This window comes from Lactuca virosa, chromosome 9 (assembly GCF_052849685.1).
Source record: "Lactuca virosa cultivar CGN04683 chromosome 9, Lactuca_virosa_CGN04683_v6, whole genome shotgun sequence".
Classification (NCBI taxonomy): Eukaryota; Viridiplantae; Streptophyta; class Magnoliopsida; order Asterales; family Asteraceae; genus Lactuca; species Lactuca virosa.
The window spans coordinates 40,627,818-40,649,961 of record NC_136434.1 but is presented as its reverse complement, the minus strand read 5'-3'; the positions used below and the strand labels follow the sequence as shown (position 1 = coordinate 40,649,961).

General features: G+C 37.1%; 1 protein-coding gene across 1 annotated transcript; it reads right to left on the bottom strand.

Moving 5' to 3' along the window:
* Positions 1-18,629: 18,629 nt before the first annotated feature.
* LOC145135849 (Tetratricopeptide repeat (TPR)-like superfamily protein) lies at positions 18,630-22,144 on the bottom strand. The gene is made up of 3 exons (XM_079070051.1): positions 22,064-22,144; positions 20,086-20,561; positions 18,630-19,959 (listed from the first exon to the last, which is right to left on the bottom strand). Exons 2-3 carry the CDS (start codon positions 20,476-20,478, stop codon positions 18,709-18,711), a joined length of 1,644 nt encoding a protein of 547 aa, XP_078926177.1. The 5' UTR covers positions 20,479-20,561; positions 22,064-22,144; the 3' UTR covers positions 18,630-18,708.

Below are 22,144 nucleotides of genomic sequence, written 5' to 3'. Positions count from 1 at the left end.
TGCCTACAGTATCTGCAAGATATCAAGGATGGCAAAGTGAAGCCATCTTCGGCAGGTATTTACACTATTTCTGCTAATAACTCATTATCTTCTCGTTCATGGGTCCTTGATACAGGATGTGGTTTTCATATTTGTTCTGATTTGCAGGGTCTAAAGGAAAGTGAGGAGATAGAGCGAGGAAGGATAAACCTGATCATGGGAAACAGAAAGTCTTCACCAGTAACCAAGATCGGAGTTTATCAGCTTCTGCTTAGTAATGATGTTAGATTAGATTTAATAAATTGTTGCTATTCGTCTGAGATGACGAGAAACATTATTTCATTTCATGCATTGTTCAGACAAGGTTTTACATATTCTTTTAATGATTTGAATGGTTCAATTTCTGTTTATAAGAATGGTGTTTTTATGTTTGAAGCTTTGCCTTGTAATGGTGTGTATGAAACAGTGACTTGTGTTGATAGCCTAGGAAATAGTGTACTTAATATTGACTTGTCTAATAGTGTAGACAAGGCATGCTTGTGGCATTGTCGTCTTGGACACATTAACAAGAAACGCATAGCCCAACTCCAAAAGGATGGAGTGTTGGAATCATTTGACCTAAAGTCAGATGATATGTGTGAGTCTTGTCTTTTGGGAAAGATGACAAAATCACCATTCACAGGGTCTTGTGAAAGAGGTGAAGGTCTGTTGGATCTCATACACACGGATGTGTGTGGGCCCTTCAGATCAAATACAAGAGATGCTAATCGATTCTATGTGACTTTCACTGACGATTATAGCAGATATGGATATATCTACTTGATCAAGCATAAGTCAGAAACTTTTGAAAAGTTCAAAGAGTTTAAGCATGAAGTCGAAAATCAATTGGGCAGAAAGATAAAGATACTTAGATCCGATAGAGGCGGGGAGTATCTTAGTATCGAGTTTAACGACTATCTGAAAGAATGTGGGATAGTCTCACAATTGACTCCTCCTAGGACACCACAGTTAAATGGTGTAGCTGAGAGGCGCAATCGAACCTTGTTAGACATGGTTCGTTCTATGATGAGTCGGGCTTCGCTTCCTATTCACTTCTGGGGGTATGCCTTAGAGATAGCCGCCCACATCCTCAATCTTGTCCCTACAAAGAAGGTTGCCAAAACACCTCACGAAATGTGGACAGGGAAAGTTCCCTCGTTAGCACATATTAAAGTCTGGGGTTGTGAAGCTTTCGTAAGACGAGAGACTCACGACAAGCTAGCAGCTAGAAGTGAGAAATGTGTTTTCATTGGTTACCCAAAGCAGTCTTTTGGATATTTGTTCTACAGGCCTAGTGAGAACGTGGTCTTTGTAGCACGAAGAGGAGTCTTTCTTGAAAGAGAGCTCATATTCAAAGAGGACAGTGGGAGCACTATTGACCTTGAAGAAATTCAAGAGTCAGCCAATGAGGGAACCTTAGATGACACTAGCACTCAACCAGAGGAAACAGTTCCTGTTGAACCAATTGATAACTCATTACCTCTTAGAAGATCCACTAGGGTGAGTGTGTCACCTGAGTTGTATGGTTTTCATATTACTTCAGATGGTGACACATTCATAAGTGACAGAACACTGGTAAACTTAGATGAACCAGTCACTTATAAGGAAGCAATGGCAGGCCCAGAGGCTTCCAAGTGGAAAGAGGCAATGGACAGCGAGATTAAGACCATGTATGACAACCAAGTTTGGAATTTGGTTGATAGTGCACCAAGTCGCAAGATAGTTGGGTGCAAATGGATCTTCAAGAAGAAGACAGACATGGATGGGAATGTGCACACATTCAAAGCTCGACTGGTTGCAAAAGGTTTCACTCAAACCCCAGGGGTTGACTATGATGAGACCTTCTCACCAGTAGCTAAGATTAAATCTATTAGGATATTGCTCGCCATAGCTGCCTTTCATGATTATGAAATCTGGCAGATGGATGTCAAAACTGCTTTCTTAATGGGAAGTTGGCTGAAGATGTTTACATGAGTCAGCCAGAGGGTTTTGTTGATGCAAAGTTCCCCAATAGAGTGTGCAAGCTTGAGAAATCCATTTATGGATTGAAACAAGCATCTCGCAGTTGGAATCTTTGCTTCCATGAGAAAGTCAAAGAGTTTGGTTTCTCTAGAAGTGAAGATGAGTTCTGTGTGTATATCAAGGCTAGTGGGAGTATAGTAACTTTTCTGGTGTTATATGTCGATGACATATTACTCATTGGTAACGACGTTCCAACCTTGAAAGAAGTTAAGTCTTGGCTTGGAAAGTGTTTTGCCATGAAAGACCTTGGAGAAGCTGCCTATATTCTTGGGATTAGAATATTGAGAGATAGAAAGAAGAGACTAATTGGACTTAGTCAGAGCACATACTTGGATAAGGTACTAAAGAGGTTTAGTATGGAAAATTCCAAGAAGGGAGAGCTACCTATCCAGAGCAATACCAAATTGAGTAAGACTCAATGCCCGAGTACAGATGTTGAAATAGATGACATGAGTCGTGTACCTTATGCATCCGCTGTCGGATCGATCATGTACGCCATGACATGTACTCGCCCTGATGTGGCATTTGCTTTGAGCATGGTCAGTCGCTATCAGGGAAACCCAGGTAGAGCTCATTGGATAGTAGTTAAGAATATACTCAAGTATTTGCGAAGGACAAAGGACTGGGTCCTTGTGCTTGGTGGCAGTGATACTTTGAGAGTAGATGGTTACAGTGATGCCAGCTTTCAGACGGATAGAGATAACTTCCGTTCTCAGTCGGGCTGGGTATTTTTACTGAATGGAGGAGCAGTCACTTGGAAGAGTTCCAAGCAAAATACGGTGGCTGATTCTACTTGTGAATCAGAGTACATAGCAGCAAGTGAAGCGTCGAAAGAAGCAGCTTGGTTGAGGAACTTCATCGGGGATCTCGGAGTTGTTCCAACCATCCAGGAGCCTATGGAACTGTTCTGCGATAATGAAGGAGCGGTTGCCTTGACAAAGGAACCGAGAGATCATGGTAAGACCAGACATATCGACAGAAAGTACCATTTCATCAGACATAGAGTAGAAGAAGGTCATCTTATAGTAAAGAGGGTGTCATCTGAAGATAACCCAGCAGATCCTCTCATAAAGGGTCTGAGTAGGGCTAAGCATATTCAGCATGCTCGGAGCATAGGACTGAAAGATGATATTAGTTTTAGTAGTTAGATTAGTTTTTGAAACTTGTAACAAAGTAAATGTAATTGACTTTTGGTGATTAAATAATAAAGTATTATTCATAAGTTTGGCTACTACCTTTTGTCAATTGTTTATTATTGTGTTTCATTTTTGCATGTTTTACTTCCTGAATAATGAGATTATTCAAACTCCACAGTCGCTCGTACTCTTGGAAGTAAGTAGTGAATTAAGACTGTCATGAATTGGATTGCAGATTGTCTAAGGATAGACATGGCAATAGAATTGCTGCAATGTTCATGAGTACTCAGAAATTGAGATTTGAGTATTGGATAAACCCTCGCTCAGAGTATTACTTCATGGAATTCATCACGAGTAATACTGAGACGATAATATCTTATAATCTTGAAACGAAGATATATGAGTTGTAATTTACAAGTCGGTTGTGCATTGGTGATACGAAAACGCATCAGTAACTTGGTGTTATAAAACGTATTGTCATGCATAATTTGATGAGTAAAAGATACAAGCATATGAGTCAACGTTTATTCGTTCCTTTTGCCCTAACAGGAAAAGCGATATCTGTGGGCCCCTCGATGATTTGGTGTTGACTTATGTGCTGGGCCCAGCCAGGACTAAATTGATGTGTTCGATTAGAAGTCCTACATCATCACAAATCAGGAATCGGGAAACATAGATTCTGGACAAAGAGATTGATTACATTCCATGTCTTTTGTCTGGGGATATCAAGCAGAACGAAGGGTTATATGATCACTTATCTTAGGACACGTAACTGACTAGGTCAGAGTTCGGCAGCAGCTTTTGGAAGCTACAATTTGCTGGTCAAATTTAGAAGGCATACTAGCAATTATAGTTACAGACTTATCCAAGTGGGAGACTGTTGGATTAGGTGTCTAAGCCCATAACTATAATTGGTATGTACTTGAATTGATAGCAGCACAGTCCTTTTGGGTTGCCCTCAACCTAGCAACTGGACAAGGAAATTATGAAAGGAGAGATATTAATTTATAAGATTAATAAATTAATATATAAATGATTTATTAATATGTTAATGGATTAATATATTAATTAGAAATCATTATGTTTAATTAATTGTTAGCCAGAAATTAATCAGAATTGATTTTGGGGTTAAAAGAATTAATTATAAAGTGCAGGGACTAGTTTGCAATTAACTGATAGTTGAATGGAAGGATCCAGAACTCCCTTGGAAGGAGGTGGACGGAAACCCTAGGGGAAACCCTACAGAATTCGTCCAAGGGGTCCAGTAAAGGCCCTTGGATCTTGCTTAGGCCCTAAGCAAAGGATAACTAGGGTTTTCCCTAAACCCTAGATCCCTCAGCTATTTAAGGAGCCTCCTGGCTCACATTTGAGGTACTGATTTCTTTGGAAGAAACCCTAAGGCCAAAATTGCATACTCTCTCCATCCTCTCTCCTCCAAGTTTCCTTCTTGCTAGTTCTTGGGTGTGATTCCATCAGAGGCATTACATTTGTGGTGCTAAGCTTCCAAGAAGATCAAGATCAAGATCAAGAGGATTATCAATTGTTTGCTATAACAATTGAAAGGTATGTAAACCCTAAACCCTAGTGTGTTAATTTTGAAATTAGCCTCCCTCCTCTAGGGTTCTTATTTTGCAATTCAAAGTTGTATGTTCAATAGTTAAAACATAGATCCTAAGTAGGTTGCATGTGAACTTAGGAATTGTTTTCTAGTTTATTTGTTTTACCTAAAACCCATCAATTACAACTTACAAAAATGAGAATTAATGTTTCCAAATGATTAACGGACAAACCCTTGCAAAAACCTTCGAATTCTCCTCTCCAATGGTGCTCTGATATGTTGTGTCTGTGTAAAAATGGCCCTTAACCCGTAATATGAAAGATAGGAAAAACTGCCAAAAGTTGGTTTCTGGGTCGAACACGGCCCGTGTTGGACATAGAGTAAATCTGACACGGCTCGTGTTCAGCATGGTCAACAACTCACATTTTGGTCAACACGGCCCGTGTTGGACATAGAGTAAATCTGACACGGCCCGTGTTCAGCATGGTCAACAACTCACATTTTGGTCAACACGGCCCGTGTTCAGCATGGTCAACAACTCTATGTCCAACACGGCCCGTGTTGGACATAGAGTAAATCTGACACGGCCCGTGTTCCCCTCTGACTCCGAATCCAAACTTGATTTTTCCAACTTTTTCGTTCTTCGCCCGATCATCCCGAAATCTTCACCAATGCTTCCCGACACTTCCTAAAGCGCGTTCCAACCTCCGATTTACCTGAAAAAGACATGAAAATGTGCAAATAAGGTTGTTCTAGAGACTAACAGGAAATATGATGAAATGCAAGACAAATGAAGGACAATTATGCTAAATAGATACATGAAATGGGACTAAAAGGTGTGCAAAAAGGTGCACAAAATGCACCTAACAAATCTCCCCAAGCTTAGACCTTTCTTGTCCTCAAGAAAGAACAAGATACAGACAAAACAGGACGATTTCTAGATGACAAAAAGGAACTTAGAACAAAAGGGAACGCGAAAGTTCTAAGGACTAGGGATGAATGAATGCAATGCAAACCATGAAAAAGGAAAAGAAAAATATGTACAGAAGCACTAAAGAAACAAAATGTATCAAAAAAATTTAAGGCACAAGTAAATAACCTATATAAGTACGATCAGACTTTACATCAATATTGCTCCAATCATTAATACCTAGGCAACCATCCTGCTTCCTTCCATATATCACAGACTCCCAAAGTGAGGAAGACCCGAAACGGTGTAACCCAATAATCCAACCCTAGTTTTATTAAAACTTCATACCTTACTAAGCTTTATGGGCGAAAATAACATAGTCCGGATCTCATGTCCTTAAGACTAGATGGCCAAGAATCAGAATCGACGCATCCTTAAGAACCTGTCACGGCGAATCAGCTTTCGCTGAAACAGTGAGCCCACCCGAAGGGGCCTAGCTCCTATGCTTTCACTTTTTCGAGAGCCACAAGTATCATATCACACAGTTCTTCATTCGCCAGATTTGACTTTGAATTGGCTTTTGATTTGATTGAACTTTGATTTGTACTTCATTTTGAATTTGGATTCTTCAATCTTCATTTTTGGAATTTCTTGAGATTTCTTCGTTTTGGCACTTGAAATTCTGATTTGGGTACTAGATATGACAGTTGTACCCTTCCTTCTTTCTTGACTGTGTGGATCTGATTCTTAAGCTCTCTGTTACCGCGCGGGTAACGCGTGTCAACAAATAGGTCTGTGTTCTGTGGGTCCAGAGTTGTCGATAAAGATTCTTTTTTATACATTCAGAAGCAAATCATCCTAGAGCTGTTATTACCGCCCAAAAAAATGTTTCAATATAAATTCTTTTTATTATCTAAGGCTAGGGTCTCGAATTACGGTGTTTGGGTCCCCTAGTTATGCCAACTGATTCTACACTTCCGGTAACTATCCGGTTGCTTCGGTATTTTTTTTTCATTTTGATTTTTCGTTTTCCCACTTCATGGAGCACTTGTATGTAAAGATTGTATTTATCTCGTATTAATTTTTTTTTTGGAAACAATGAATGAAAATGGGATGCAAAAACTAGAAAATATTTTTGGGTTTTATAGATTTTAAAATGCAGAATGCAAGAAAAAGAAAATAAGAAGGCTAAAATCTTTTTGAGTTTTTTTTTATGCATGAATATGAACATGAAATGCATGGATAAACCTAATGTACAACTCTACCCCTCCCCAAGCTTAAAGATAAGCATCGTCCCCGATGCTCGGAGAGGGTGGAACAACCTAATCACCGGAAGGTGGTGCGGGATGGTAGTCGGGTTAGGTAAGAGTCTAAAACAATCACAAGTGCACACATATTGAATTTTAAAGCAAAATATGAACGATTAAAGATATGGAAAGAATTTACCGAATCGTTCTTGGAGCCTTGCAATTGTAGTGAGAACCTCCTCTTCATCTTCCCCAAGCTATCCGTGAAATATTTTTGGAGCCCGAGATTCATTTTCCACGTAGAAAAACATGTTGCAACACATTTGGAACATTAAAAACTAAAAACTTCAAATAAACGGAAATGTTTTTAAAAAAAAGACAAAAATACCCCCGGGTTGCCTCCCGGTTAGCCGCCCTTATTTTAAGTCGTTGGCTCGATGTGGCCCTCGAATATGCTTCATTCTAAGTATGTGGGCCTTTCCAACACATCAAACTTTTCGCCACCTCCTTCAATGGAACACTTATCTTGTACTTGACTTTCTTTTTGCTTGGGAACCATGTTGGACTTAGACCCTTGATGATAGCAATCATCCAACTGACCCCTTTCATGTACTTGTCCACTAAGGTAATCAACTCTTCTTTCTTTGATAGGGTGTTTGAGTTGATGACTGATTGTGTCTCTTCCTTCTCGGGATATATATCCTTTGAAGGTTCCGACAGATTTATCATTTTCGGTTCTAGTGTTTGGTTTACCAGTGAAAGGATTTTCTCATTGGTAGTGGGTGGCTCAGCCTCTCTTTCATCAACCTCCAACACATCCTCTACAACTTCCATGTCAGCCTTCTCAATTTCTACTTCTTCCTCATCAGCCTTCTCCACTTCTACTTCTTCCTCCTCTTCCCCATCTTCAAATTGCAATCTTGGGTCATCAAAAAATTTCCCATCGTTCAAGGTGATGGCAGAAACAGTATGCCTTGGGTCCTCTTCGGTCTGCGATGGTAGTTTTCCCCGAGTTTCCAATATACTCACAGATTGAGTAAGTTGTGAAATTTGTTGCTCTAAGCTTTTGAGGCTAGCTTTGGTTGTTTCTTGGAAGATCTGGGTAGTAGTGGCAATGCTTTTGACAATGTCTTCCAAGGACATGCTCGACGTTTCAGGTTGTTGGGGAGGTGGAGAATATAGTTGATGGAACTGTGGAGTTAGTTGGTATTGGTCATTTCCCCAAGCTTGGTATGGGTTTTGGCATTGGTTGTTTCCCCAAGCTTGGTTGTTTTCCCACCATTGATCATGTTGAGGTTGATCATAACTCCATTGGTTTGGCCAGTAGTAGCTTCCCATTTATTGCACTTCTTCCCATTCTCCTTGTAGATATGGACACATATCGGAATGATGTCCATTTTGAGTGCAAAAATCGCAAGGAATAGGTGTGGGTAGCGTACTTTGGTCATTTCCAATCATCATAACTAACTGAGCTAGCTCAGAAAGTTGGTCTTCTATGTAAGGAGTATTCATTTCTGAGCGACACTTTTTTTTCTGTTTTTTTATAGAGATGTACCTGCTCACAAAAATCTAGGCATAAACAATTAGTAACACCGTGTCCCCGGCAACGGCGCCAATTTGTTAGGCGTGTCAAACCCAACAAATAAAGGGGTAAAAATGACTCCAAGTGCACTACTCTATTGCACTAAAAGGTAGTACAAGGCAAGTAGGGTCGATCCACAGAGACACGGGATAATTAGTCTATACCTCTTTGCGCAAGGTACTATGGTCACCAACAGTAATAAGGGGGGTTTAGAGTGCAATGACTAAACACACAAATTTAAAACACGAGTAGACAACTAAACGAATGAATTAAGTTCAAATTTTGTAAGGACTCCAACTCCATGTATGACAATCCAGCAATGTGAATCAAAGATGACAAGACGTTTGTTTCATTCTATCTAAGTTGGTACTTGAAAGTGTTAACAAGCTCTAACACTTTGCATTCACCACATTAATCAATCAAAACAAGCTCTTTGATTAATCCTAACCTTATTAACCTAATCTAAACAAGCTCTTAGAAGTAGATTAAAAGATTGCATTAAGCTTATTGTGAATGTTCCCAACAACACCCAATACTCCTCACAAGCTCGGGAGCGTAAGAATGTGTGAAAAGATTTACACTAAATTCATTCATAAGAAATCAATTTAATGCTTGTTACTTAGTTCAATTCACAAAACAATTACGGATTTTGCAAAATGAATAACTTGAATGACTTAACCCCAATTCAAATGGCCAATAAGAATCATTATTAGAATCAAACATTCGATTGAAGTAAAATCAATTTCACTAGATAGAAATTAAACACAAACATCAGGTCATATGATTTGATTCACAACCAAAAAGTCAAAACATGAAATTGGAGAAGTTAGGGTTCTAGCCACACATGGCTAGAACAAGATCACAAGTCTAAAAGATGAAATTAAGTGTAATTACAACTTACAAAAATGAGAATTAATGTTTCCAAATGATTAACGGACAAACCCTTGCAAAAACCTTCGAATTCTCCTCTCCAATGGTGCTCTAATATGTTGTGTCTGTGTAAAAATGGCCCTTAACCCGTAATATGAAAGATAGGAAAAACTGCCAAAAGTTGGTTTCTGGGTCGAACACGGCCCGTGTTGGACATAGAGTAAATCTGACACGGCCCGTGTTCAGCATGGTCAACAACTCACATTTTGATCAACACAGCCCGTGTTGGACATAGAGTAAATCTGACACGGCCCGTGTTCAGCATGGTCAACAACTCACATTTTGGTCAACACGGCCCGTGTTGGACATAGAGTAAATCTGACACGGCCCGTGTTCAGCATGGTCAATAACTCACATTTTGGTCAACACGGCCCGTGTTGGACATAGAGTAAATCTGACACGGCCCGTGTTCCCCTCTGACTCCGAATCCAAACTTGATTTTTCCAACTTTTTCGTTCTTCGCCCGATCATCCCGAAATCTTCACCAATGCTTCCCGACATTTCCTAAAGCGCGTTCCAACCTCCGATTTACCTGAAAAAGACATGAAAATGTGCAAATAAGGTTGTTCTAGAGACTAACAGGAAATATGATGAAATGCAAGACAAATGAAGGACAATTATGCTAAATAGATGCATGAAATAGGACTAAAAGGTGTGCAAAAAGGTGCACAAAATGCACCTAACATAAACACACAAAGCATCCATACAACAGAAACCAATCAAGGCTCTGATACCACTGATGGTTTTTTATGCATAAGAACAATCCTATGTGCTCATACAAACCTTAATGCTTGGATCTAGGTTTCTCTATTGTACATGCAATGAATCCAAGACTTATAAACTCTAATCTAACATACATAATTTCGAAATTAACATATAACATCAGATCAAGATGTTTACCTCTTCAATGGAAGCTTGAATCTTCTTTCTTGGAGCTTAGAGTCACAATTGTAACTCCTCTAATGGCTTACAAACACCACAAGCAAGAAGGCAACTATGAGAGAGGAGGGAGGATGCTTAATTTCGGCCTAGGGTTTCTCTTGGGAAGCAAGTGTCCGAAAATTGAAGGCTAGGGGTCTTATTTATACTGTAGGCTGCTAGGGTTTCAGTCTAAACCCTAATGGACAACTTAGTCACCAAGCAGCCCAAGGAACCTTCTGGAACAAGGCCTTGGACGAAAATATGATGATCCTTCATCATAATTTCGTTCCCCCTTAGTCTATTAGGTTTCCCAGCCCAAAACTCAACTATCACACATTTGACAGTTTATGCCCCTTTGTTTAATTAATCTCTTTTAGTCACCAAATTAATTTATGACTAATACTAATTAAATAAATATGATTTCTCCTTTAATATATTATTATTATAATATATTAATAAACCATAATATCCTCTCTCTTTCTTTAAATTACCTTGTCAAGTTGCTTTGGTGAAGGCAACCCAAAAGGACCATGCATAACCGGGTCAAGTACCTACCAAATATAGTTACGGGCTTAGACACTAATCCAACATGTATTTCAATTTACATTGTAATTTCTTTTAAAAGTTGTTCAAACCCATTGTAAATTTGTAATGATTTTTAATACTATGGTTGGTGTTGTCTTTTAACTTTTGCTATGAAACCCTTTATACTGCCACGCCTCGTGTTTCCGCTTTAGCGGGGTGTGACACCAACCAAGGGACTTAAGGCCTTTAAATAGGGTGCAACACCCTAAAAATTAGGTTTTCCTTCCCAACTGCCAACTCGTCGAGTTGAGGCTCCTCAACTCGCCATGTTGGTTCATTAAACCCGCGGCTAAAAAGCACCTCGACTCAACTGTAGCAGGAACTGTAGCACGACGTCAGCGGTGACGTCAGCAGACACTGTAGCAGGCACTGTAGCAACACTGTAGCAGATTTGAAAATTTGCAATTTGGCCCCTGAATTTCCAGAAACTTGCAAGATAGGTCATTGTTCTTTCAGAAAATGGCAGAAAGCAGTAAGCTTCAGATTGAGAAGTTTGATGGGAAAGATTTTGGTTGGTGGAAGATGCAAATTGAAGATTTGCTCGTGCAGAAAGACTTGGACGCAGTTTTAGGTGATAAACCGGAGGCGATGACACAGGCAAACTGGGAGACTTTGGATAAGAAGGCCAAGGCATTTATTAGACTGACGTTGTCAAAGGATGTTGCCTTCAACATTTTGAAGGAGACCTCGGCAAAGGGAATCATGGAGGCATTGTCTAATATGTACGAGAAGCCGTCGGCAGCAAATAAAGTCTTCCTGATTCGGGAACTAGTCAACACGAGGATGAGGGAAGGAAGTTCAGTTACAGTACACATCAAGAATTTGAACTCGATTTTATCCAGACTTGGGTCAGTGGGAATAAAATTTGAGGACGAAGTTCAAGCTTTACTACTGTTATCATCATTACCTGACAGTTGGTCCGGAACAGTTACAGCCGTTACTAGTTCCGCAGGATCGAAAGAGCTCACTTTTGAGGGAATTCGGGATTTAATTCTAGGCGAAGACGTCAGACGAAGAAATTCCGGGGAATCATCAAGTGAACAATTGAATGCGGTCAGAGGTAGAAGAAATAACAGAGGTAGTGGGAGCGGGAACAGGAGAAGGAGTCAGTCGAGGACTCGAAATGATGTGACTTGTTGGAACTGTAAAGAGGTTGGACATTTCAGGAATCAATGTCCAAAAGACAAGAAAGAAGTTAACGTTGCAGTAGACCATTCAGATGATGATGTTTTGATCTGTAGTGTGGAGAGCAATGTGGATTCCTGGGTTATGGATTCGGGTGCTTCATTTCACGCTACCCACATCCGTGAAGCACTGCGGAATCTGAAAGAAGGGGATTTTGGTAAGGTAAGACTGGCGAACGATGAGGTTCTTGATGTGACGAGCATAGGTGACTTAGATCTGAAGACTCCAGTTGGTCCATGGACTTTGAAGGATGTCCGGGTAATTCCAAGTCTGAAGAAACAGTTGATTTCTGTTGGGCAGTTGGATGAACAGGGACACGAGGTTAAGTTCAGGAATGGGCAGTGGAAGGTTGTCAAAGGAAATCTTGTGATAGCTCGTGGACATAAGAGGGGTTCATTATATATGGTCAGTTTACCGTCTGAGGGAGTAACCGTCCCAGTTCAGAAGAAAAACAAAATCTGGTTCATAGAGTCTCGTGGACAGAAGAAGGTTTGCTTTGCAGATGGCAAACCCAGAGTCACAGGTCAGATTCAGGTTGAACGTGTTTGGAACGGTTCAGAAAAACCAGTCAAGGGCATTCATAGCAGTGGGAGCATGGGCTTTGTTTCAGCTAGAATACCCAGAACACAGTGGGTTAAGAGAACCAGTATTCCATCTGTAAAAGTCTCTCCAGATTATCTGCTTCACATGGAGAGTGTCGTTTGTTCTCAGGATGTTCCAGGATCGGGCAGTTCATTTCAGTGGGAGCCGGTGGAGACAGAGAACAGGTCAGTGGCAGACTTAGTCATGACTGATGCGTTGGAGCTAACGAAAGCTTCAACTGGCCTTCAGGTTAATTGAAGAGAATGCCAGGGTAACTAGGAAGGAGTTAAGATCAAATACAGATGCACAGTTGAAGCACAGGTGAAGATTGTTTCGTGGCTTCAAGTGGGAGATTGTTGAATGTGAAGCCACAGCTGGTCAAAAATGGCAGGAATAATGTGAAGTTGTGAAGCCACAATTGTTGAATGTGAAGTTTTTTCAAAGGTTGGCTGAAGACCCGGTTGTGTTTTTTGACTACTTCTGATTTCCATCTCTATATAAGAGATTCATCTGTATTTGTAAAACTCGTATCTAGTGTAACACAGAAAGAGTGCAGATTAGCACCAAGAAATGTAAATTCCTAGTTAACGGTGGACGTAGGTCAGAGAAGGACCGAACCACGTTAAATCCCTCGTGTTCATCCTTGTGTTCTTGTTTTTCGTGAGCTGTGTGTGTGTTTAGAGTCGTGTGTTAAGTGTCTCGATCCTAACATAATGGGTTTGTTGAAGACCAAAGCCATGCACTCCTTCTAATGAGCATTAAGTGAAGAAAGGTGTTAATGGGCTGATTTTTAGTCAAATGCTTACTCCATTAAGAATCTTTTATCACTCCTTTCAATATGGATTATTCGACCTTATATATTGCTAGAATTGATGGTTAGTAGCATAATGGTTAAGTGCTTAATAAAAGCGTTATAAAAGAGGTTTAAGTTTTGTGGTTTTATGAATATCATATAAAATCATTAGACTATCCAAAATGCAAGTAAAATATATCCGTAAAAAGGTATGGATTTCTAGTTTTATCTATCTCTAGTTTCATCCATGAATAATATGTCCTTGGAAAGGTACGGAGGTCTAGTTTGTTCCCTCACAAGGCCTTAGCCTGATTTCATTCCTAAGTTGTATGGAATTGGCCTTCTTTACGGGTTGGTCTAGAAAGATGGTTGTTTTCAATAACCATCTTGTAAAATGTATAAATAATTCTTGAAAAATTCAGTTGGCATGAGGTCAGGGAGCGAGTTTAGATGTAGTCTAGTTCAAAATATAATTTTCTATGGTACAACCCTCACTCTTTCTAGAGTGTTGGTGACCATTTTCCTGATTGGTCCAGAAAAATGGTCGATTTTTATAGTCAAAACAGGAAAAAAGTTGGTACCAACAATGTGTTAAAATTTTATGTATTATGTGATTATGTGAATGTATGTGCTATGTGAAGGTATATAATTAATATAATTGGTGAGTATTGTGTATGCTCATTAAGAGTTTTTCTTATCCATTGTTTATTAATCTTTCCTGGGACCCTCCAGGGTAGACAGATGAAGGACCTCGCCTGACTTACAATCATAATTTCACATTTTCATGGATTTTAAGTACAACCAATTTTATGAAAATTTAAATATGTAATGTGGGATTTTGAATTTTGCACTGTGTTTTGAAACACCTTTCTTTTTAGTAAATGTGATTTTATATTTGAAAGTTTTAACGAAATAATATTTTAATGTTTTTGGTATCAATAATACTTTCTTTAACGAAAAATTATGGTTTTAATTAAAATATTTTAATATTTAACTAAAGTTTAAAGGTTATGGTTTTAAAATATATTGTTTCAAATGTGTTAGCTTTTACGAATGGATTTAAATATTGAAGGCCATGATTTCCTATATTAATTGTTTAAAAAAAAATTAATTAGTAACTTACACATGTCTTTCCTCTGTTCTCTCGATGGTTTTTTTTTTCTTAATCCAATTTTTGTGTTTCAATACTGTGAATTCATGACACCTGCTTGGGTGGTCTTTTAGTTTTATAGTTCTTCTATCTAAGAGATAAAACTAATATTATATGATTGGTTGATTTGGTTTAAATTCGTATCTATATCCCCTGTTCCTTTTTTTATCACAAACTAACAGTGTAAAATTTTCATTTCGTAAGTCAAAAACAGCCCTCATCTGATTGATTTTTATGTTTTTTCTTTGGTCATTTTAATGTAGATTTGGGAGTAATAATTACCCATGGTTTGTAATTAATTATAATCTTTGGCTTCTTAAAAACAGGATGACAAGATTTTTGTGGTGATTGGTATAATTATGATATTTTTGGATGTATTAGATCCCTTGCATCAAGGTTACAGCTCATAGGTTTAGAGAGACTCCTAGAGAAACCATTGAGAAGACCGATGAAGAGTGTTTAACATTTGACAAGCTGGTTCTTAGAACTTCTTATTGAACAGAAGTCACATAACATTGTAAGATTTTTTTTTCTTCTTTTTTCCACAATGGTCTCGCCACATGTTGATGGAATCTCAAGTAAGGAGCTTGATTAGTTTTTGTAATGTTATCATACTGTTGTAGGTTTTGGTTAAAATTGGTTATCATTTTGCCGATGGTTTTAGTTAAAAGTGTCCGACTTTTATTATAAAATTAGAAGCGATATGTTTTTAATTGTATGTTCATTTCATTATTATTTTGTTGTAGGTTTAAGATAACTTAAAAGTGGTTGTTTTAGTTAAAAGTGGTTGCTATCATTTTGCTATAGCCATTAGTTAAAAATGTCTGGCTTTTTTTATCATAAAAATATAAGTGAAATGTTTTAAATTCTAACGTTGCTTTATTAGTACTTTTTTGTAACTTTTAGTTAAAAGTGGTTGTTTGTTCCTGATTTTAGTGTCATCATGTCATTTTATATAATTGAAACTAAGATCGAATTAGAAGCCGGTTCGACGACAAGTCGGGGGTCCGAGGGCAGCGCCCCTGGGTCCGGGGTTTCCAAAGGGGCAGCGCCCCTAGCGGGGTCCAAGGGGCAGAGCCCCTGGCTGGGGTTCCATGGGGTTTGGGGCAGCACCCTAAAAACTCTCCTAATTTTACATATGAGAACATAGTGAGAAAAACCAATTCTTGAGGGTGATTATGGTAAAACTGACAAAATTCGTCAGTTTTGAAAACCCTAAATCCTTATTAAATTCCGGATTTCCTGACTTGCTTCCAAAGCAACCCATGACGGCCAACCCTAAGAGGCAAATCCTAATCTCGTTTATTATATATAAACGGCTCTTCTCTTTGAGAAAAGATACGAAAACCATTAATTCTTTTTTTCTTCAAACGAACATAGAATCCTTCTAACAATTTAGCTTACGATTTATGTGCCTAGATTCGTAAGTGTCATCTTAGATTATCCTAGGCTGAATTTCTTGCAACTCAAACATAGAGTAGAAATATCAGTTCGAAAAGTGTTGACATGATCCAAAAAGTATCCAGATCTCCAACATAAACCCTAATTCTTCCAACATTGTTTACAGTGTCCGACTTTGTAACATAAAAATGCTAAGAGTAAGGCCTTGCACAACGAAATTTGTGTATGTATCAACGCATTGTACTTTGAAAAACTACCAAAGTATAGCATTATACTTTTCAATTTTTTTCTTACAAATGCATTATATTTTGAAAAATCTACCCGATTATATCTGAGAAAATTAGCTTTGTATTTGGAAATTTCTATAATTAAGTAGATTTCTCAAAACAAAATGTTATAATAGGAAGGAACGAAAGTACCATGCTAATAATATAAACAAATAAACGAAGATATGTTGATTTTTTTTCATTTAAACGTGTTTCTTAATTTATAGAATATGATATGATTTGTTCTCACCTTATTAGAATATTGATAACACAGATTTGTAGAATGACTTTTAGATACACACTTAAATTTTAATTATTCTTAGAGGATAAAATTATATTAATGACGTTTAAACCATGGCATAATCCAGATATAATATTTTATATACTATGATATAGCCTATTTGACCTACAATCATCTTATACTCTAAAAGTATACCTGTGGAACTTGATGCATTTGATTAGGGGTATATGCAAGAAATATCAACTTACTTTCATTGATAAGTTTATTATAGCATCCTACTTTAATTTTCTTCAAATTATAGCATTGTATTTTAAGAATGCTACCTAATCATAAGCAATATTATCCAAATTTAAAGCAATTGTATTTTAAATTACAATGATGTGATGGACAGAAATTGAAGTATAATGATATAATACACAACTAATTTAAAGTATGTTGTCATGTAACCGTTAGCTAAACGGCTAAACCATAGGTGTGTTTTTGCAGGTCAATGGCCGGAGTTCAAATAAGAAAGGAAAATTTCAAGGACTAAACAATTGGAAACGACATTCTCTACAAGTCAATGTTACAATTGGGTTTTCCTTATTTCAAATTAGCAAAATTTATGTTCTAGTTGTGTCATTTCGGTAGTTTTTGAATTCATTTGTTAAGCTTGATCTATAATATATCAAGTACTATGGTTAGAAGAGTAAAATCTTTTGTCAAGGGATATTATCTATAGCATGTTACTTTTATTCTAGAATAATTTATGATATAATAAATGTTGATTTTGATTGTTTTAGCATGCAATGCGATGGAAATAGTTAAAATGGACAATAACTTTAGTTTATTGTTGTGGAAATGGTTTAAAATGTTGACATTGAAACTTTTACTTTGATTACTTCACCACGAATTGATTTGTGAGTGTGCTCACACTTTGAATTGAAACTTTACTTTGGTAACTTTGAATTGTTTATCTTAGGGATAAAGACTTATTTTTTTGATTTGTACACATTGTCACTGATTTTTTTTTTTGTCCTTATTTTTCCATTTAACTTGTTGAACCGTTCAAAAAAAACATCCTTATGGCCTGCTATCGGAGGTTTAGTTGGTTTCCGGTATATTGGGCAGCTCCGGCGAAACTCCGGTCATCTTCTTCAACAAATCTCTGACCAGAAATCTAAAATATTTTGATTTTTGATTTTTTGATAAGAGTACACACACAATGATACTTCATCTTCATGTGTTCAAGAACACAAACATTGATTATTTATCTCCAACCGTTCAAGAACATACAAACACTCATGATTCTCCAACACAGAAATCTACAACAAATATGATGAACTCAAAAACATAAATCCATAAATCATTTGAGTTCTTCATATTGTTGTCTATTTTCAGATATGGCGAAGAATAAACACACACACACACACATACACACATTATAAAGAACTCAAACCCATATTTGATAAAGAACACAAACACAAACAAAAAAAATATTGATGCATGTTTTTAGATCTGATGAAGAACACGAACACAAACCTAGAAGTCAAAGCTCGAGTTCAATGTGTTCTTGAACAGAAATGGAAAATAGATTTTTCGGTTTGAGTTCAAAAATCGTTTGAACATAAATCGTTTTTAGATAGAGAAATAGTGATGTGTTTGTTCTTGAGTTTGAACAGAAGATGAAGATGAAGATGAAGAATTACGTTCTTGAGTTTGAAAATCGAACACCCACACACTCATACGTAAATCTTCATCAGATCTGCAAATCTAAATTCTTCATTAGATCTACAAATTCAACTTCTTAATCAATTGATGAAAATCTTTTGTTCTTAGAAACTTGGGGTATGAAATCGATTCTTGAAATTAGTGTGTGTTAATGTCACCTCGTATGATTTTGAGCATAAAAGGGTAATGTACTTAATTTTATTTATTTATTTATTTAGTTTTCAACCATGTTTATATCTAATATGCAAAATAGTTAAAACTAATACAATGATCTTGTTATATTTTTATACAAAACAATGTTTACAAATTTATGATTAATAATTATGTCTTTGTTATTATCTATATTATTTTAATTTATCAACAGTGTAGTATACGAGTTTTACCCTAGTAAATGATAAAAAAAAAATCAAGAACACCTCTGTTTTATATAAAGATTTAAGCAATATATAAACCAAAAATACAACAAAAAAACTATCTTCTAAACTGTTCAAGAACCTTCAAAAGACTATACGTCTCAGAATCCGGCCTAGACCCACCAAGAATCATCCGTTTCAAAAGATTCGAATCACAAACTTTAGCCTTCACATAACACTTAATCAAAGCATTATAAACAAAAGTATACTTCGTATAATTCCCTTTCCTTAATTCATCAAACACCTTCTCTGCATTCTCCACATCACCAATCTCTGCAAAAACCTCCAACATTTCATACCCCGTTTCCATCCATGGCATCGACCTTTTCACACTGCTACTCGTCATCACACCCATCCCCAACTCCATCGTCTTCAAAGCTTCCTTCTTCAACCCCGCTTTCAAACAACCCACAACAAGATGCCTGAAAGTAATCGAGTTTGCTTTGCATCCATACGTCTCCATTTCCCTATACAACCCTGTCGCTTTACTAATACACCCTCGTCTACAATACACAGATATCAAACAATTAAACATCTCGGTTGATTTCATCTCGTAATTTGACTTCATCTTTGACCAGATTTCTTCACCTCGATTCACATCTCCAATCCTCCCAAAAGCTTCAATCGCTAACACGTAGCTTTTTGATTTAACACGTGGTTGCTCTTGTATGATTCTCCAAGTTCTTTCTAAATCCTTTGATTTTTTCAAATACCCGTAGAGTATAACCAGTATATCTAATGTTAACCAGTTTTTTCCAGTCATTGACTTTTCGATTTCTTCAATGTAAGTTTCACAAGCGGTGTATAGCCTAGCTACCGCATGTGCAGTGGCGATTATGCAGAAAGTAATCTCATTTGGCTCAACATTTGCACGATTCATGTCATCAAACACCTTATTCAACCCTTGGATATTGTGTTGATTGGCTTCCATTTTCAAAAGGATGTTGTAAGTGGAGACATGGCGGGAGACCTTATCGGCTTTCATTTGGGTGAGGATTTTGGGGATGGATTTTCTTCGGGAAGGGGAGGAATGGAGGATTATTAGGCGGTTGAAGACCATGTAGGAGATGGAGTGACCGAGTTCCCTCATCTTTTTCATGTAAGCTAATGATAATCGTATCATTCCTTTATCTAAACAAACCATCACAAGATTGTTGTAGAGTAATTCGTCTTGGAACTCTGAAGGGATGTGAGAAAAGAGCTTTTCACCTTGTGGTATCCCATGAAGCTTAGCGGTGAATTCTAGAAGAAATGAGTAATCCAGTTGTTTTGGCATGTAGGGTCTTTCCCTAATCACCCATTCCATCACCTGCAACGGATTAATACGCTTAAACTATCACAGATACATCCTTAGGTTCGAGCTAACAACAGGAAAATAAACTAAAAATTTAGGGAATTGTGTCAGGCATTTACACGAACACCTTGTATGCATTACCTCGAGGGCACGCTTATTGAATTTACGCTTGCGTAAACGATTGATTGTGTGAAAAATATCGCCTCTGTGAATTGGAAACCCGTCTCCCATCCAGCTTTGGAATGCGGACCCGACAGGATCTCCTCTTTCTAGCTTCTCAATCCTCCCACATAAGCTTCTGGGAGCTTCTTCTTTATCCTCTCTGGTTGATTCCTCACCGCTAATTGTTCGTGCACTGTATCTGATTTCTTCTTCCGCGTCTTCTTCCTTGATAGATTCTGAGACATCTGTCACTTGAGTAGAGAATCTAAGAGTTCTGGGACTGAGGAGGTGTTGGGAGGAACAAGATATGGAAAGTGCTCGACGAAATGCTAGAAAGAACCGGCGTTCAAACAGGTGGCTTGCTGCTTGCATGCCTTTGGAAGACCAACTCTCGTCTCAAAGTTATTTTCCAGGTAAATGTCCGAATGTGCGAATTGTTGATTTTGTGGATGCGTCTATTTAAGCAAACCAAAACCATGAATAAGGTTTAAGAATGCAAACTCATTCCGCATGAATTTATTAAACAAATTCGTTAAGTAGCATAAGAATTAATTAATAGAATTTGGCTCCACCAATTTAACCTTGGCAAAGAAAACTACTCATAATACGCAAATTGCAAACATCAGAACACATATCTCATAAAGAGAATAAGAAAGAAAATCAGCAATTTAAAATTTTCAGAAAAGAAAATCAGAAAAAAAAAAAAATAATAAGAACTCGCCATCTTTATTTATTTTATTTTTTTAGAACCACAAATCTGCAGAAGAGCAACATTACCGTCAAACAATTTTTTTTTAAAAAAATGTTTTGAAACATATTTCAACATATAAAAAACTGTATGTAAACATATTTAAACGTGTTTAAAATTTAAACATCTTTACCATATTTATATGTACACATTAAATATAAAAACCCATTTATACGTATAAAAATATATATATTTATATGTATCTTATCATTTGACTATATATTTTTACAAATAAACACATCATATATGAGTGTATTATATATACGTATTCATGTATTTTTACAAATAAAAACATTATACATATAAAAGACATTATTTATGTGTATAAAAGAACATATAAAACCGTATTTATACATTTAAAAATTGTATGTATATATTTAAACACATATTATATATTTCAAAGTGTATTTTATATATTTAAAATATATAAAATCATATTTATATATTTAAAAACATATTTATATGTTTAAAAATATAAATACCATTTGCCGTAAGAGTAAATTACAGAAATGACCCCTATGCTTTGGTGAGATTCGTAGTTTTGATCCCTAAGTTTAAAAATTAATAGGTTATATCCCTTTGATTTATGAATATTGCAGTTTTGATCCTTGCAATATTCATAAACGATAGGGATGCAACCTATCACTTTTTAAATTTAAGGACCAAAACTACGAATCTGATCAAAACACAGGGACCATTTTTGTAATTTACTCTGCTAACAGTGAAATTGGCGGGGTTGTATAGCATTGCTTTTTGGAATATGATGAGAGGTAGTGAGTTCGAAACCTGCCAACCTCCCTTATACAAAAGTATTGTCCAACTTAGTGGTAATTGAAAACCATGTAAGCAAACGATCACAAGATTATTGTTGAGTAATAGCTTCTCACCAGGGCCGGTCCAGACGGTGGGCAACCCGGGCGACCGCCTAGGGCCCACGTCTCTAGGGGGCCCAAAATTTCTGGGCTATGTAGTATATATTTATAAAAAAATTTATTACCTAAATGATTTTTAGGGCCTAAAGTTGGTTCAAACTCAAACTAACTCAAAAGATAAACAATTTGGATTTCTTGTTATTGCTAATTGAGCACGTCTATAGTGAAGAATAAATTATATTTTTTCGAATCTTTATTATATTGGTCTATATGAGGGGCCCTTTTTTTTCTTTTCGCCCTGGGCCCCATATACGTTTGGACCGGCCCTGCTTCTCACCTTGTCGTATCCCATGAAGCTTAGCAGTGAATTCTAGCATATATGAGTAATCCAGTTGTTTTGGCATTTATGGTCTTTCCT

What these genes read in the sequence shown, in the direction of transcription:
- LOC145135849 (XM_079070051.1), bottom strand. Translation starts at nt 20,478, where the DNA reads ATGCAAGCAGCAAGCCACCTGTTTGAACGCCGGTTCTTTCTAGCATTT. An exon ending in TCAATAAGCGTGCCCTCGAG is followed by an intron (nt 19,960 to 20,085) that starts GTAATGCATACA and finishes AATCCGTTGCAG; the next exon opens with GTGATGGAATGGGTGATTAG.